This window comes from Hirsutella rhossiliensis, assembly GCF_020360975.1.
Source record: "Hirsutella rhossiliensis strain HR02 chromosome Unknown scaffold00008, whole genome shotgun sequence".
In the NCBI taxonomy this organism is placed as follows: Eukaryota; Fungi; Ascomycota; class Sordariomycetes; order Hypocreales; family Ophiocordycipitaceae; genus Hirsutella; species Hirsutella rhossiliensis.
Window position 1 is genome coordinate 2,092,702 of NW_025408674.1, and position 17,225 is coordinate 2,109,926.

Consider the following 17,225-nt stretch of genomic DNA (forward strand, 5'->3'; position numbering starts at 1 on the left):
GGCGGCGTCTGGTATGTAGCCGCAAAGAGGCCATGTTGTAGTCGTGTTTCCCCCCTCCCCTCCCTTCGCCAACTCGCCTCCCGCACTGGTGCCGCCAACTCAACCAAAGGGCCAGCGACGGCCACACAGCCAGCCAGAGAAAGCAGCAGGATGGCTACAGACGAGAGCAAGACGCCGCCTCCGACGGCTGCTGAAGTCGACGAGCCGGATGAGTGGTGCGTCGACTGCCCGACGTTGAGGCTCTTGCTGACGCTGATGATGTAGGGACAAGCGCATCTTCAGCACAGGCTGCGCAGGTGAGTTTGATACCAGGGCCAGGGTTTTCTCTGGATGCGACAGGCTTTGCGGCACCTGTCCCCTGTCTTTTGTTCATCACGCGGGACTTTGGAGCCTGACTGGCGATGGCCTCGGACAGACGAAAACGCAAAGATGACGGACTGCTACTTTGAAAAGAGAGACTGGAGAGCCTGCACCGCCGAGGTGAGTGCTTACGCCGCCTGCTCTGTTTTCCCATTCATCGATGGGCTAACAAACAAACACGGGGGGCAGATGGAGCGGTTCAAGGAGTGCTGGCAGAAGAATGGCAACGAAGAGCGCACTTCTAGCAAGGGGGCATGAGGAGGAGTCTTGAAGCCCCGACCAGCATCGTCATGTACTAAGGTAGTACTCAATCAGTTTGATGGCATTGGCTCTGTAGGCGCTTTGCAGAGTACCATGCAGTGAGTGCACCAGTGGAGATTTCACTCAGCGGCTCCGGGTACCTGTAAACGCCTGCTGTTAGCACCATCCAAGCTCGCAGCTACCAATTAATAGCCTCGAATCCGATTTTTTTGCCTCTTCCCGACAACGCCACCCCCCAGCCTCGAATATCTCCGCCCGCCGCCTTTCCGAGCTTCACGACACGTGCCCTTCGTCGCTATACCCTCCGCCACTCCCGTTCGTGAGCCATGTTAGCCTCCCGTCGCGGTGTCGTCGCGGCGACGCGGAGTCTGGCGCTCTGCCGCAGCTCCGGCGCCCCGTGGGCTCGCCACTCTTCCACCGAGGCGACTGCATCCTCGACATCGCCAGCTGCTGCCGACGCACCTCCGCCGGCAACCCCTCCAGCTGCCACCAAAGCAACCCCCCCTGCGGCGCCAACGCGAGCCCCCGATCATATGGCGAAGCCCGCGGCAACAACGAGGACACTGCCACCAAGGGTGCCGCCGAGTGCTCCGAGGGCCAAATTTACGTCGGCGGCCTCCAACGTAAGCAGCAGCCTGGCGGCTGCCAACGGCAAGACGAATTCCGTGCCAGCGTCGGACCCCCCGCGATACGAACTCAGCAAGGTGGTGCACCGGGTCAAGCTGCCTGCCGCCGCCGACTCCAGAGAGGTCGCGCCGCCCGACGTGGACTGGATCGAGAGCTTCCACGGCGTCTCGACCAAGCCCGTGACTGAGGAGCAGTTCCAGGTGCTTATGCAACCGTTGTCGGAACACGACATCGAGGTCAAGCCCGACGGCATAATCTATCTACCAGAGATCAAGTACAGGAGGAGGCTGAACGAGGCCTTTGGGCCCATGGGATGGGGCCTCATCCCAAAGTCAGAGCCCGTCGTCGGCGAGAGCATAGTGACGCGTGAATATGCCCTGATTGTGGATGGCCGGTATGATTCTGCTCTTCCAGCCCTGCATGTTGACGGCCTGGGCTGACTCCATCTGGCAGCTTCGTTTCGCAAGCCCAAGGCGAAAACGGCTTCTTCGGCCGTGACCAGCTCCCCTCGGCCATTGAGGGCTGCAAGTCCAACGCCCTGATGCGCTGCTGCAAAGACTTGGGCATTGGCTCGGAGCTGTGGGATCCCCACTTCATCCGCTGGTTCAAGAAGACGCGCATGGAAGAGGCGTGGGTGGAACACGCAACAACCAAGAAGCGGCGCACGCTTTGGTTCCGAAAGGGCGCCGTCGAGGTCACCTACCCCTACAAGCTGACCAAGTGAGAACTCCAGCAAGAATGCACGCCACGGCATGACACGAGACGAAGCGGGCATCGTTGCAAAAATCACTGGCGACTTTACGGAGCATAAGAGTGCGCGCGTGCGGCGGGTTGGGGATCCGCCGTTGTACATTACTGCCCAGATGGGACGGGCGGGCTATGGAGATGTGGACATTGACTGCATCGGGTCGGCTTCTGGCGTACGATTGCCCTGACAATGAAACCACTGTATGCAAACCTACTACATGTCTCGCTGAGCCACCGGGGGGACTTGGCCGAATCAAAAATTCATCAAGCCCGGCAGGCTTGCCATCAGACCACTCCGTGAGGAGGCACCAGCGGACGTCCCGCGAACAGGCTGCCGCGGTAGACCCATCGGCCATATCTAAAATCAGGCGCCGAATACTCCACCCTGAACAGCTCTCTCGAGGACTTCTATCCCTCCCGCGAGGTGCCTTTGGGGGTGCCGGCTCCGCTGGCCCATCCCCAGGATAACCAGGGCCCGCCACCAGTCCCCGAGGCATGCCGACGCCGAAGGGAGCCGTCGCCCTCATCCTCGCCCTCGGCGCCGCTCTCGGCCTCGACTTTTTCAAAGTCGGTTTCGCTACGGCTCTTGCTCAGTCCACTCGACCGTCGGCGGCTCGACGCGTCATTGTCTTGATGGCCCTGGGCGAAGGCGCCGGGGGGAGCGTCGCCGGCGTCGCGCTGGATCTCCTGGGCTTCGCGGTCGAGGGCCGAGAGCACGATGCTCAGGCGCTCGCGCTGGGCGGCGATGAAGTTCATCTTCTCGGCCGAGTCGCGCAGATTAGGCGGGATCAGCGTGCCCGAGTCGGGCGCGGCTCTGCTGCCGCTGGCGCCGCCGGTCGCGCCCGTGGCGGCGGAGACGGCGTTGGCGAGCAAGTTGTAAAAGTCGCTCCCGGTGTGGGCGGCGCCGGTCCATCTCGCCGTCGGCACACTAAACCGGGCGAGAAGCGACTGGGTGTAGCCCTGCTGGCCGGCGGGCGCGGGCGCGGGCGGCTCCTCCTCCTCGGAGGGGGGAAGGCCGAGGACGTTTATCTTCAAGTACTCGATGGCTCGTCGCAAGTATGTCATGCCGGCAACCTTGAGGCGATCGTGAGTGCTCGCGATCAAGTTGTCGATAGTGCCCTCATTCTCCTCAAGGAAGGGGTGGATCCGCTCCTCGTAGATGACGCGCGCGCCCTGCGTCTGGGGCAAAATCAGGTAGAGGAAGAAGAAGAAGCGGATGTAGCCGTAGAAGGGGACCCTGCGGCGCGCTATCGTCAGTACAAGTGGTCATGGCGTCTTCGGATCGTGGACTGGAGACGCACCAGGCGAGGATGAAAGACACCCAGGACTCAACGAGGAGGCAGCAGTTGAAGACGACCCAGTACATGAGCCATGGCGTCAGCTGGGCGGGATCCGACGTCTTGAGAGCCTTGTACGAGGCGAAGATGGGAAAAAGAAAGGAGGTGACGGAGCTGTTGCGGGCGTCGAGGTTAGCAAACGGGTCTTCGATCAAGGCAAGGCGGCGCGCGTGGGGTGACGACATTGGCGGGGCAGTGCAACGAAACGTACGAGAGGAGCGTAGCAAAGAGGTCGAACATGGCGACGGCGGCGGTTGAGGCCGTGCCTCGCAGTCAGAAAGGGCGGCGGGAGGGATATGGGATTTCGAGGCGCGCAGGAGCGTCAACGATGGCGGGAGAGGGAAAGAGGGCGAAGGCGTGAAGGTGAAGACGCCGGAGATGGCGGGCAGGGCAGGGCCTAAATGGCGGGGCCCCGCGACCGGGCAGCTGATGCGCTTAGGCGCCATAACTCCCCACGTTACAGTGGCCCAACACTCTGGAATGGACGGGAATGGACGCGCCGGCCCCCGTGACCAATTGCTTAGGTGTCTGGTGACGGCCAGCTCTTCATGCGCCACTCCTTTTTCCCGCCTGCTCGCACTTTTCGCCCGGAGAAGCAGATGATTTTTGTTGCGGGCCAACATCGTCGACGATCGCTGTCGACGGTGGTCCGGCTGAGCTGCAGACGACCCTGCATTATTTATTAATACGGCTGATCCCCTCGAACCCTTGATGCCTACCGCCCAACGCCGCCTGACTTTCTCGCTGCTTCACCTCCTGCTCCCGACACGCCCTGATGATTGATTGCTCGCGTCGCTCGCTGGCCGCCTTGGCCGGCATCATCGGGTCCGGCATGCATGTATGTACTTGGTATAGGACCTGCTGATTCTCCCCACGTCTGCAGCTCGGATGAGCCCGTGTCCGCGTCGAGATGCGCGCGCCTCATGCCTCCCAACGCGTCGAGCCTCGCCAACTAGCCGTTGGGCTTTATTGGCCTGTTGGCAGAAAGATAGCCGTCCCGGGATGGCGGGCGCCTGCTTTGGCGCCGAGTTTAAAGACTCTTGGCTTGTTCCGTCGACTCCGACCAAGCTTCACCAACTGCCAAGGTTCACAACCGGCTAGGCTCACCAATCGACTGCCAAAGGCAATTTGAGCGCAGCAATCGTATCGTGTCGTCTCTTGCCTTTCGCTTTTTCCTAATCGAGAGTGCCTGACGGTCGGGCCGCATTCGGTTGCTCGCTGCCGTGCTCCCAGGGCAAACGCGGCGTCAGGCTCAGCCATGCTTGCCCTCCACTCCAGTCCATTTCATCGCTTGTCCTCACAGTTGGACGACGCGCGAGGCAGGCAAAGCAAGGCCATGTGCTTGATTCGAGGGATTCAAGCCATGACTTGGACACCAACGTGGTCCCTTTTCTTACAATCATGGCTCCCCCCCTGGATGCAATTGCTCCTTTCATTCCCGCTGAAGCCCTGCATGTGCAAACAAAAGACTACGCCGTCATGATCCTCCAATATTGGCAGAATAACCTCGTATCACCTCATGCCGGCGCCTGGCTCATTTGGGTCGAGACAAAGCCCGCCAGCAGCGGCAAATGCGTCCATGCGGCCCAGAAGCCGCCAAAGATGGCCGCCCAGGACAGAATCCCTCGCGCGACCAACACCTGCTTGACGTTCTGCACGGTCACCGCATCATTGACCCAAGGGAATGGCTCGTCCTTGGGCGCCTCTTTGCCGAGGAAATCACACAGTGGCTCCCAGCCGTCTTCCGCCCGCCACACCAAGACCTCGCGGTTGCGCTTTCGGGCCTCCCGCAGCACAAACTCCTGGTAGGCGTCGTAAAACTCGGGGCCGACACCGACGCCGAACTTTTGATCCCAGGTCCGGGTTGCCACCCGGTGCATTGTCCAATGAAGACGATCGGATCTGAAGGGGAAGCAGATCAGGTAAAACGTCCAGCTCCTGAAGAAGCCGATGTTATCCTCGAAGCTCCTGAACCACGCGTTCCCGCCGCCCTTGCGCTGGTTGAGGACGATGGGCGCATCTGGATACATGTCCATGAGGTCATCGATGAACCAGAAGCCGGGAAAGTCTGTCGTGGCCTCATAACCGTCAAAGACCCGGTGGAGGAGCTTGCGCCGCCTTTGCGTGTCTTCCTCCTGCATGGCGTCGATGATAATTTGGGAACGCCAGCTGTGAGGAACGACGTGCTCCATGTGCATGCAGGGAAAGTAGCCCATGCTGGGCGTCTCCAGCGCTGCTTGCAGGGACGAAGTTGCGCATCGCGAAAGCCCGGCGCCGATGACACGAATGCGAGGGCCAAGGGCACTCCGGTCGGCGCCGGGTTGAGCAGTGACGAACCGCATGATGCTCAGAAACTCGCTCTGAGACTTAATGATTTGGTGGGTGCACCTGTGGGCCGAAGAAAAAGAAGGAGAGCAAGCAAAGAGACGAAGAGAAGCCAGTGACAGAGGGTCAGACCTCGCGTTATTCATACGTTGGGTCACGCATCAAGCCAAGAAAATACGGCTTCTGAAAGCTGCGGCGCCGCTGCCTGGACCCCTTCAGATTGTCCAGGCATGAGCTCGTTCCACCATCTCCTTTGGCAGGAACCGACTGCGCCGGACCACCCTTGCCCGGGCTCGCAAACAACAGCCTCGCGCTTGGTATTTTCTGCATGGAGCTCATTGTGCGGCTCGAGGTGGAGACAACAACACGCTTGATTCTCCAGGAAATGATGGTTGGGCAGACTCGCAGTACATGAGCGAAAGCTGTGGCCTGGTCTCGAGACGAGCGTCCGCAGAGCATGCATAATACCTCGAATTGTTTGCCTACTGGAAATAGAGGAACTGCGTCTTGAGATCTCAAGTGGGCCAAGGCAACGGGGAGCTTGGATACTTCCTTTCTGAGGCAGCTCTAGGCAGTGCCTAGGAGCAACAGACGGTTGGTAGAAAGATATCTGACCAACGAGACATGTAATGCCAGGTGATGCAGTAGTACAGATCTGCATCCCCAGACCAGTTTCGTCCCAAAATTGGCGTATGGCACAGCCAATTAACAGTCCAGGCTCAGCTAGGACCAAGAACGGAGCTTGCGCTGACGGATACACAAGGCTTTTCGAAGCCTATACGTTGCTGGGAGTCACGTCGTGCAACTTACCCAAGGACTCTGATGCAGCAGCCCCGCCTGAGCCTCAGTCAACTCAGCCCTTCTCCATGTCGAGGCGTACGGCATAACCGCTCAATCGGGAGATGACTCGCGGGATTGTACACTCAACTGATATGACGTTGCTCAGGGGGCTTACCAACGGCATGTCATACTGCAGGTCAACGTTGTTAGTGACGCCTGGACCGCCCTTTTGCACACAGCAAACGACAAATTGGGTTGTTGTATACAGTATATATAGGTACTGAAAGCCCCTTGCAGTTGACCCCTTGGTGGCAGCCTGTTGGCGGCAGTGTGTTTCCTCGAGGGGGATCCCCCGGAACTGCCCCACCAAGATGTTACAGGTCTACAGCCCACTCGAGATCTCTGGCCACAGCTTGTCCCCGACTTACCTCTGAATCAGCACCTCAGATGCAGACCGATGCAGAGGACCTTGTCAACGGCATGGCATTCTGCCACGCAATCTACGGCTCGCGTTATCGGACGCAGATCCGGCAGTTGTCCTACCGACATCGGAGCATCGATGCCACCGTACCCGGTTGAACTCAGGCTTTGCTCTTGGTTCTTGGCTTTCTAAGTGCCGACATGGTAGGGCGAGGTCCATGACCGCGGTTGAGACGGGTTTAATTGATGAATATGTTACCGAGAACCTTCCAAGGAGAAATAGACATGAACAAGCGTTAATACATTCATGCCCCGGGATCATTTCTGACCCAGACAACGGTCAACGCGAGGACTGTGTGTAGCAACTCAGCCGGGTACCTGAAGGGCGGGTTTGTTCTGGGACACTCGTGTCTGCCACTCCGCTTTGGCAAATGCATTTAGCGAAATTCTCTGGGTCATTGAAGATATATCTCTCGTCTCCATCTTCAGCTCGCTTCCGGCTAGGCATATAACGCAAACCCGTGGTCCTATCAATCAGCAGTCGGCAGAGCTTCAATAGCCATGGTTGTGGGACAGCCCGGCTGCCGGTTTTATAGAACATTTACGTATGTCCACCATCATCCAATCTCTCACCCTCCATGCAATTCTGACGCCTTGAAGCCGACCTCTTAGGTCTCGAGAGGTTGTAAACTTCGAGGACTTGGCGGTGACACCCACGTCTGAAATGCAGCCTCCACTAACTATACAGGTTAGCATACTTGGTAGAGAAACCTTGAAAGGATGCAAATCGATGTAATTGCTATAAAGCCATATGTGGCGGTAATTGCTCTGCGAACATGCAGCTATTGACCAAGTCTATGTGTATCTTATCGTGTCTTCACGCAACGTTGACATACCAACATCACCAAGGTTAACAATAGCTTCATTCCATCCCTATCAAGCATTGTCAAGACACCTCATTTTTCTGCCGCTTTTTCAACAGCCTCCATTGTCTCCATGGCAGCTGTGACAGCCTTTTTCGTGGCCTCGTCGGACTCATTCTGAGCCACATCAAGCAGCCGCTTCTTCCAAGACGACCAATCCTCTCTAGAACGATCCGAATACTTGGTGGCGCCAGATGGAGCAGCTGGTGGTGGCCGATTCTGTATGTCGATACTTTGCAGATCGAGATAGACACTGTGCCCGGTCCGTTCCATCCATGCAGCCACAGCTGAGATATAGAAGCTGAGTATCCATTGACGCATTGCCGAGCGGTCGCTCCAGTTGTCAGAGTCACCTTTCGGCTCTGATTCTGCCCACAATGCCCGGGTCATGTACTCAAAGGCCTTACGGCGCTGCAGAATTCCAGCTGCCACGAGCCGAGCGGTCGAGTCTTGTTGCGTTACGTAGGCTTCCTTTGCACGAGCTTTGTCCTCGTCGGTGGAACACTTTTCGACGATATCTCGCGGCTCCTCCCAGTATTTGTCAAACCAAACCATGGAAAAGTAGGGGAGTCGATTCCAGGTCAACGATTCCTTGCCGTCGTCATCCAAGGCTTCCCCGCGGTGGATGCTATCTGGGATCTCGGAAATAGCCTTGAGAAGCTCGACAAGGTCGGCAAAGCGGTCTGATGGCCAGTCTGCGAGGGCGTCGGTGAACACTCTCCATAGCTGGCAGAGGCCGACTATTTCGTCGGAGTAGCCCCCGAGGGCTGGGGCGGGAGAGTTTGAGATGGGACGCGTGATTGCCGAGGCTGCATCGCCGGTGCTCGTCTTTCCTTGATAATACGCCTCGAGAACGGCGATTTCCTCTTTCAAACAAGACAGGAGAATTTCGTTGTTTCCGCCGTGACGATCGAACTGCTCGCTGAACCAGCCATCCGAGATGGGGTTTGCGCTCTCGACAGATGTCGATGCGGCTGCCATTTTGTAGTGGTGCCGATTGTTGACGTGCGTATTTGGTTGGGAGTGCCTCGATTGCCTCCAGGTTATTAAAGGACCCCGAGAGAGTTGGGAATGGAAAGGGCATCTGCAGGTACTCGGCAATTCGTGGCGTATGACGTAGCTAGAAAACGTCAGGTTGTGCAGGCTTACTGGAGTACGGACTGATTCAAAGAACCGAGAGTCAACGGTCAAGACGCCGGCCGTCTACTTACGGAGGTACTGTACGTTGTAGAGGGAAACATGCAAGCAAACGACGCTGACAGCTAGATGTAAGTTATGTGTTGTTGGTTCTCGCAACAGTACGTCATCAATGACACAATGAACTGCACAAGGATGCTTCCGTTTCAGAACGCAGTGCAGTAGCAGCGTCGGCCGAGTGCGATATTGGGCAATAGCCGAGCTGCAGTGGTTCGGCCGGGCCGGTAGGTAGGATCCGCCGAGGCTGTTGGTCCTGCTTGGATCGCCAGTTGGGTTCCTTGAATCGCCAGTTGATACTACATGGCCTCGCCAATTGCTTCTCAACTTGTGCTGCTGCGTCCGTGTCCCAACGCAGCCCACCATGGCGTTCTGAAGGATGGGAGTCAGCTCATGTTCGATTACCCTGTGCTGAGAGGTGGGAACCTGGCGATGGGCTGCGCTGCGGATGGCCGATGGATTCTCCTCGGACACCGGTGCTCGTCTCCCCGTCAAAGACGGATTGCAGACTCACAAACCAAATATAAGTACGTGGTGCGGCCGCTCACAACTAGACTGCGAGACAAAGCCACAGCTCGAGTCCCAGTTGACATTGGACGTTGTGCAAAGAGAAAAGACGAAACAATCAGTCAACCATGAAGTTCACGACCGTACTATGTGCCTTGCCGCTCGCTTTGGCGACACCGGCTCCTCTTTTCCTGAGACAGATATCGCAGAACCCTGTCGACGTCAAAAACCTGGATGATTTCGACAAAAAATGCGGTAAGCTGACCAAAACAGCGGTTTTCGGAAACCCGCTCATTACAAGTCCAGGGAAAATCAATGTTAAATACAACGACATCGTCACTGCTGTTCGTACCGGCGTCAATGCCAGGCGTGCGGGAGAGACCTTGGGTCGTAAGTCCTGAGCCTTTGACGAGGCCGTCTGTGCCTGCCCAAGGACATACATAATGCCCTGGCTAACACCCCGCCATAGCACAATCATACCCTCATCCGTACAGAAACCACGAAGACTTCGATTTCAAGAACGGGGACTGCAAGGCAGATCCCAATGGCTTTCGGGTCGAGTTTCCGGTGGCGAAAAACGACGCCTACGACGGCACAAACGACCAGTCGGGCAAGATTCGCGCCATCTATCTCTACGACCCGAACCAAAACGTCCCCAGTGGCTCGAAACCTGTTGCTGAGTACTGTGGCTTGATCTACCATGTCAAGGATGGGTTTGCTGGCTGCGATGTTCGCAAATCCTAGGATCAAGGCATCCAGACGCGTGGGACGATTCGTCCTCGGTAGTCAGAAGCGGTTGCCACGAGAGAAACAAGGAGTCGCTACTGATTATTACTGCACTGTCGAGACTTCTCTGTAACTAGCCTACAAGGAATCGAAATAGATTTTAGCAAGCTCGATGTTTGCATATAAGTACGCTTGTGAGGATGTAGGAGGCATGGCAGTTCATGGCCACTTTTGCGCTCGTCAATGAGCTCTGAAATGTGACAGTTTCTCGAATCAAGTCATTAGTCTGTAGCATCATATAAAGCTGTCGCCAAGAGGTGATGCTGGCTGTGTCAACCTCGGCATTCTTCTGGAATCCAAGCTACCCTATTTACGACAAAAGTGTAGGTTCACCGCAAATGTGCTTCCATTTTTAGAGGAAGTGCTTCCACTTCTAGAGGATAGGCTGCCCTTTTCGGAGGACATTTTGCGAAGCGCCGGTGGCGGGGCGTGCGCTATTCGTCTCTACCCCTCCGCTATAGCTTTCGAGGTGCCTCACTATCCCCGGCCCCCACCGACCCCCTAATTAAACCGTAGTATATTAATTTTAATAGCGTTAGAATATATTAATTAATAGGTAATATAGTATTCGGCCACGAACCTTTACTCTATTCTCTAGAAGCTCTAAGATATATAAGAGTAAAATATAGCGGTATTAAAAAGCTTACCGCGAGCTTAGTACTCGCTAGCCTACTACCGGTCGAAGCGCGAGCGACTCTAAAAATATAGGGCTATTAAAAAGCGGCACGCTAAGATAATAAAGGTTAATATATATAGAGTAAAATAAAAATAGATAAGGTAAGCGACCTTTTTATTATATTTAAGTAATAAGCTAATAAGACTAAATACTATATATACCTATTAGTCGATCTACTTAGTTATCTTATAGAATCGATAAAGGAAGATATTATAATATTTTTAGAGTAGATACTTAACTTATATCGAAGGATTTATAAGAGAAGTACTATATATACCTATAAAAGAATTCTTTTTTAAGTATACTAAAAGTTTATAAGAGTTAATTTTAGTAAGTAAGCGAATAAAGAGATTAATAATATAAGTTTTATCTTAATCGTAGAAGTTTATATCTTATATAATTAGCTTACTACTTAATAGTATATTAATAAGTATCTAACTATTTATTATAAGCTTAATATATTAGTAAATAAGAAGCTTATTATGGATATTAATAATATATATCTTATATAGTACTATTATTAGGTCTATAATACTTTAGTTTTCCTTAATAAGCGCTAACGTATATAGTTAGCTTTCTTAATTTTACTTTAAGTATATATATGTCTGATCATTTGTACGATAGAGCGCACATCGCAGAAGGATATCACGTGCGTCATCAGGGAACAACGATTACCCGCACACACACACACAACCTATCAAACCTCACCGCATGGTCTAGATAGAAAAAGAATAACAAGAACAACATGATCACCGATCAAAGACCCAACTGAGCCTCAGTTAGCCTATCCACACTGATCAGTTGTTACCTGGCTGGTAACCTCAGAGCAGCAAGATAGAAGAGAGTCTTTTCTAAGCATCATCTGCATCAGATTGCCCTGCGAAGTTAAGATTGCTAGAACGCGAGACTGACTACGAAGACCCGACCGGCGCCCACTCTATTCAGTCAACCGTGCCTAGTTGTTTGCCTCAGCCGCTGACCTCTTAGGCGTGCCCTATCGCACATACAAATCTCTGGTATCCCGCTTGATTATCAGCTTCATTGATCACTCTCGATCAATTTGACCTCTCTTGACACCTTCTTGCCCTATTCCTCGCAGATTTTCCTGTCAAGCCCCATCCGACATCATGAGCAGCAGCGCAAGCGGCACCAGCGCGAACGCGAACGCACCGACGCTCGACATCAACGAATTCCTCGATATTGCTGAATTCAACCGTGGCCTCGCCACAATCTTCAACATGGACCTCTTCAACACCCCAGTCAACGAGACTTCCGATGAGATCCACTATAATACCTTCGTTCTCGCCCGCATCGTTGATTATAAAGTCTCCTCAACATGTCAAGGTCTCGAGCTGCTTGGATCATTCCAAGAAGACTTTGAGGATTGGGAGGAAGACGACTTCAAGAAGGTCGATCCAAGGGTCCGTAAGGTCCTACGGAATACCCTAAGGTTCAGAGGAATCTATACAGGAAAGCTGAACGCAAAGATCACGGCATTCCTAGTAAATCTGAAGAACCGTGACCGACTTCCTGAGTGGGATGAAGACGATCTTCGTGATGCCATCTTATACGAGAAAACGGCCGCCTACCGACGCCAACAAGAACTCCTCAGACGATCGCCATCGCTAGCAACAACCCCAGCACCAACCCCAGCACCAACCCCAGCACCAGTCACTCCCGATCTAAACCTCCCGCAAGACCCCCCCAATGACCAATCCCTACCCTGTCACGATCGAATCAACAGCAGCAGGAACTTATGATCAGACCAGCTATCGACCGCGAAGCTTACCGGACCGTGCCCCCAGTCCAGGTCCCCAATGAAGACCTCGATCCTGCCATCGCCAACCAGTTTTCTAAGCTATGGGATCGAAAGCTCAACTATTCAGGTGACGCCTACGATATCCTAGATGATAAGATCCGTTACTTTCTCGATGCCTGCCTCACAGCTAGCATCAAACCGTCACAATTCCACGCTTTGCTCTCAAATATCCTCACGAAGAGAGCAAAGAACTTCTTCGTGCATCAAGTCAGCCGCGATTCAACGTTCGCGGAGATGTATCAGAAGATGAAGCAGCACTTTGATACGGAAGTCAATAGGCAACAGTATCACACTGACTGGACCTCGATCAATTTCACACAGCTTCGGAAGGAATCTCCCGAGAAGCCTCTCTGTGAAATCCTCCAGGCTCTTCTTGACAAATTGCAGCTATGCCAGAGAGCTCTTGGGAATAGCTATGGCGGCGAAGACCAGCTAATTTCAACGACAATTCGAGCATGCCGTGGCGTGCCTGAATTAGAATTCGCCCTCTTCGTGCCGGCTAAGACCTTCGAGGGACTATCTTCACAGCTAAGATCGTCACTCACAACCGTCAGCCAAAGACAGCCCGGACAGCCCAGTCAATATCTTCAAGATCAAGACCAATTCTTTACTGACCGCCGCTATCAGCACCCCGCTGACAAAAGGAAGAAGTGGACGAAGCGCTGCTACGTCTGCGGCAAAGAAGGCTGTTTTTCAACGAAGCATCCGGATGACGAGAGAAAGAGGGCCAAGGAAAGATATCTTCGAGAACGAGGATTTCACGGCCAGAAGTCATCTTCCCGTCCATTTACTACGTTCCTTGCCGATTACGAAGGGGACCCAGATGAAGATCAGACCTCTGATTCTGCTGACGATGACTCTGACGATCAAAGCGATAGCTTCTTTGCAGCTGCCTTCCTATCTAATAGAGCTTTTCGCCACCGCATTCACACCGTCGAGGGAGAATCGATATGCGAGGAATCACAGCATTTCTTGCTCGATCGCTACAACCGGACCTCTTTCCAAGGGATCCTGCCTGACACGGGTGCAGCGAAGATATCTACAGCTGGGATCGACCAATTCCGCGCGCTCCAACGAGAGATGCCGACGGTCCAGCTACGGAAGAATGCGACGATCGCAACGGTCAGATTCGGTGGAAACGAGCCGACGAACACGATCGGGATCACAACAGTCATCACCCCGATTGGAGAAGTCGTTTTCCACGTTATCAATATGTCAACGCCCTTCTTGCTATGCCTCAAGGATATGGACCGTCTCGGTGCCTATCTCAACAACGTCACGAACGAATTGATCTGCGGCGATAAGAGGATTCCGATCGTACGCAAATGGGGTCATCCGTGGTTCTTCCTACGGAAGGATGAAGCCGCTATTGCCTTCCTATCCGAAGCCGAGCTTCGGCGCCTACACACTCGCTTTGGCCACCCGTCAGTACACAAGCTACATAAGCTACTGACAAGCGCTGGGCATGATGTTGAATTCGAAGCAATCGCGATGATCCGAAAATTCTGTCATTTTGCCAGATCAAGGCAGACGCACCGCGCAGGTTCAAATTCACGTTAAAGGATAACTGCGATTTCAACTACGAATTGATCGTCGATGTAATGCATCTTGACAGCCGGCCAGTCCTTCATGCCGTTGACCTAGCAACCTCTTTCCAAGCCGGACGATTTCTTCAGAATATATCGGCTAAAGAGACGTGGGAAGCACTCAAATTGTGTTGGATTGACACATACCTAGGCCCTCCAGATGTTATCACGCACGACGCTGGTACGAATTTTGCCTCCTCTGAGTTCCAAGCAGAAGCGAAGCTGCTAGAATAACCTGTCACCAAGTGCCCGTCGAAGCCCACTGGTCAATTGGCAAGGTGGAGAGATATCACGCCCCGATTCGAAGGGCATACGAGATCTTGAAAGCCGAGCTAAAACAGCATCAGCTGAGTCGTTGCTTCAAATGGCCTTCAAATCCGTCAATGATACCGCCGGACCTGACGGTCTAGTGCCCACACTACTAGTCTTTGGTGCCTACCCTCGGATAACGATGGATTCGCCGCCTTCTGCTTCCGCGATCACACGTGCGAAAGCCGTGACGAAAGCTATGGCAGAGCTACGCAAGCTTGTAGCTAAAAGGAAGGTCAATGACGCCCTCAATGCCCGTAATGGGCCCAACTCGATTGAGAAGATGCCACTATCATTGCCGCTTGGTAGTGAAGTTCGAGTATTTCGTGAGAAAGGAGGATGGAAAGGCCCATACAAGGTCCTAGCTGTGACAGACACAGAAGTCACAGTTGAGCTAGACAACGGGCCAGCTAAATTTCGCAGCACGGCTGTCCAGCCCTACTTTCGCCACCCGGATTCGCAGCAGCAACGAAGTCACGATGTTCTACAGCAGCCACACGCTGACAATCAGACTGCTGACAATCAGGCTGATAGCATCAACGTTGAGACCGAAGTGCCTAAGCCATTCGAATATCCCGAGCCGGAAAGACCACGCAGACGCGGCAGACCAAGAAAAGTCCTCGAGATCAGCAGCAATACGATACCTTCGTTCCTTCTAGTTATTTCCTTAGTCTTAGCCCTTTTCGTTACCTCGATCTCAATTTTCACCCGCTAATATGTTTCTATCGCATAAGGAGTGCGCCGCCCTCGACCTTGCCGTAAAGTTACGTGCAGAGAAGAAAATCACTACCGCCGGACGACCGTTTGAAGCCTCTGATGACCTCGAAATCACGAACCTGCTAGGCGCAGGCGTCATCGTGCCCGAACGATACGATATGAATAAGCATGGAAAACACAGGCTATTCAAGTCACGAATGGTCCGGGAGGTCAAAGGCAAGAACACTGCTACACCGTACGAGAAGTCTCGTCTTGTGGTACAAGGATATGGTGACGACGAGAAGCGTGAGATCCTCACGCAGGCTCCAACAATCTCCCGTCCTGCCCAGCGGGTAGTACTCGCTCTTTCCCCTTCCTTTGCTCTTTGAAGATGTCTCTTGCTATCCGAGACATTACGATGGCCTATACGCAGGCATCGACCACTTTGAATCGCACTATCCTCATCTCTTTGCCACACGAATTAAAAGAGAGATACCCAGGGGGAACCATCCTTCGTGTGGTCAAGCCATTGTACGGAATCGCTGAAGCAGGCGCTCATTGGTTCAATACGTATCATGAGCATCACCGCATCAAGCTACAGATGGAGCCGTCAACGTTTGATCCATGTTTAATGATAACGACCGCAGAGATCAACGTCACGACCGCAGAGACCAACGCGGATACCGCACTTCAGGTTAATGCCTTCGGCGTTGCCGCGCTTCAGACTGATGATACGTTATTGGTAGGCACAACAACATTCCTGCAACGTGAAGACCGCGAGCTATGCTTCCAAGCCAAGCCAAAGAAGACCCTACGAGAAGGCGATACCTGTGATTTCAACGGCAGCCTCATTGCTCTAGAGAAGGGCTATCTTCTAGTCATGCAGAAAGGTCAGGTCAACAACCTCAAAATTATCGATCTATCCACGGAAGATCGGGCCCAACGATACGTGGAACAACGTGCCCGTGGCGCCTATATAGCCTCAATTTGTCAACCAGAGGCTAGCTTCGATTATTCAATCGCGGCACAATCACAAGATCCAACCGCGGAGGATTTTCAGGCGTTGAATAAACGGATCCAATGGCAGATCGACAATCCACAAAGAGGCCTTCGATTTGTCCCAATAGGTCTAGAAGCAGCAAAGGTCTTCGTCTTCACAGACGGATCATTCGCCAACAACAAGGACTTAAGCTCTCAGATCGGATTCGTTATAATCATTGCAACCGAGACTAAGTCAGATGAGTCATTCACGATCCACGGAAACCTGATCCATTGGAGCTCGACGAAGTGCAAGAGAGTCACCCGCAGCGTCTTGGCTTCTGAGATATATGGATTAGCTTCAGGCTTCGATTTGGCATATGTGATCACAGAGACGATCAACCAGATCACAAACCGCCTTGGATTGCCGCAAATCCCGCTCGTGGTGTGTACGGATTCGTATAGCCTATACGAGTGCCTCGTGAAGCTTGGCACTACGACGGAGAAACGCCTGATGATCGATATCATGGCGTTGAGGCAAGCGTACGAACAGAGAGACATCACAAGCATCCGTTGGATCAATGGTGCGGACAACCCGGCTGATGCAATGACGAAGCTATCTCCGAACGGAGCCTTGACCCGATTCGTCAACGACAACGAGATCACGATCCGGCTTGAAGGTTGGGTTCAAAGGAAGGAAGATATGACGATTGAAGAGGCGATTAACGATTGACGATTTCCCTTGGTTATTTTTTTCCCCCCTATTATCTGATGCGTTTGCTTCGACTTTAAAAGAGCTGCCAGTGTCTGATCATTTGTACGATAGAGCGCACATCGCAGAAGGATATCACGTGCGTCATCAGGGAACAACGATTACCCGCACACACACACACA

At 53.5% G+C, this 17,225-nt stretch overlaps 7 protein-coding genes across 7 annotated transcripts; 4 read left to right on the forward strand and 3 right to left on the reverse strand.

Moving 5' to 3' along the window:
- Window positions 1-150: 150 nt before the first annotated feature.
- Window positions 151-618, forward strand: HRG_07594 (uncharacterized protein; the record flags this gene model as incomplete). The annotated part of the gene is made up of 4 exons (XM_044866065.1): window positions 151-215; window positions 265-296; window positions 416-480; window positions 550-618. 4 exons carry the CDS (start codon window positions 151-153, stop codon window positions 616-618), a joined length of 231 nt encoding a protein of 76 aa, XP_044719029.1.
- A 536-nt stretch (window positions 619-1,154) lies between these two features.
- Window positions 1,155-1,972, forward strand: HRG_07595 (mitochondrial genome maintenance domain-containing protein; the record flags this gene model as incomplete). The annotated part of the gene is made up of 2 exons (XM_044866066.1): window positions 1,155-1,642; window positions 1,702-1,972. 2 exons carry the CDS (start codon window positions 1,155-1,157, stop codon window positions 1,970-1,972), a joined length of 759 nt encoding a protein of 252 aa, XP_044719030.1.
- A 431-nt stretch (window positions 1,973-2,403) lies between these two features.
- Window positions 2,404-3,572, reverse strand: HRG_07596 (TB2/DP1, HVA22 family domain-containing protein; the record flags this gene model as incomplete). Its single annotated transcript, XM_044866067.1, has 3 exons — window positions 2,404-3,232; window positions 3,297-3,446; window positions 3,544-3,572. The coding sequence occupies 3 exons, from the start codon at window positions 3,570-3,572 to the stop codon at window positions 2,404-2,406; spliced, it is 1,008 nt and encodes a 335-aa protein (XP_044719031.1).
- A 1,277-nt stretch (window positions 3,573-4,849) lies between these two features.
- On the reverse strand, window positions 4,850-5,674 carry HRG_07597 (putative tpr repeat containing protein; the record flags this gene model as incomplete). The annotated part of the gene is made up of 1 exon (XM_044866068.1): window positions 4,850-5,674. The coding sequence occupies one exon, from the start codon at window positions 5,672-5,674 to the stop codon at window positions 4,850-4,852; it is 825 nt and encodes a 274-aa protein (XP_044719032.1).
- A 2,139-nt stretch (window positions 5,675-7,813) lies between these two features.
- Window positions 7,814-8,761, reverse strand: HRG_07598 (uncharacterized protein; the record flags this gene model as incomplete). Its single annotated transcript, XM_044866069.1, has 1 exon — window positions 7,814-8,761. The coding sequence occupies one exon, from the start codon at window positions 8,759-8,761 to the stop codon at window positions 7,814-7,816; it is 948 nt and encodes a 315-aa protein (XP_044719033.1).
- An 848-nt stretch (window positions 8,762-9,609) lies between these two features.
- On the forward strand, window positions 9,610-10,225 carry HRG_07599 (uncharacterized protein; the record flags this gene model as incomplete). Its single annotated transcript, XM_044866070.1, has 3 exons — window positions 9,610-9,736; window positions 9,788-9,871; window positions 9,951-10,225. The coding sequence occupies 3 exons, from the start codon at window positions 9,610-9,612 to the stop codon at window positions 10,223-10,225; spliced, it is 486 nt and encodes a 161-aa protein (XP_044719034.1).
- A 1,845-nt stretch (window positions 10,226-12,070) lies between these two features.
- On the forward strand, window positions 12,071-17,064 carry HRG_07600 (uncharacterized protein; the record flags this gene model as incomplete). The annotated part of the gene is made up of 12 exons (XM_044866071.1): window positions 12,071-12,368; window positions 12,609-12,636; window positions 12,708-14,079; window positions 14,283-14,360; window positions 14,701-14,779; window positions 15,038-15,273; window positions 15,335-15,590; window positions 15,639-15,659; window positions 16,001-16,318; window positions 16,391-16,586; window positions 16,632-16,780; window positions 16,874-17,064. 12 exons carry the CDS (start codon window positions 12,071-12,073, stop codon window positions 17,062-17,064), a joined length of 3,222 nt encoding a protein of 1,073 aa, XP_044719035.1.
- Between the last annotated feature and the right edge of the window lie 161 nt (window positions 17,065-17,225).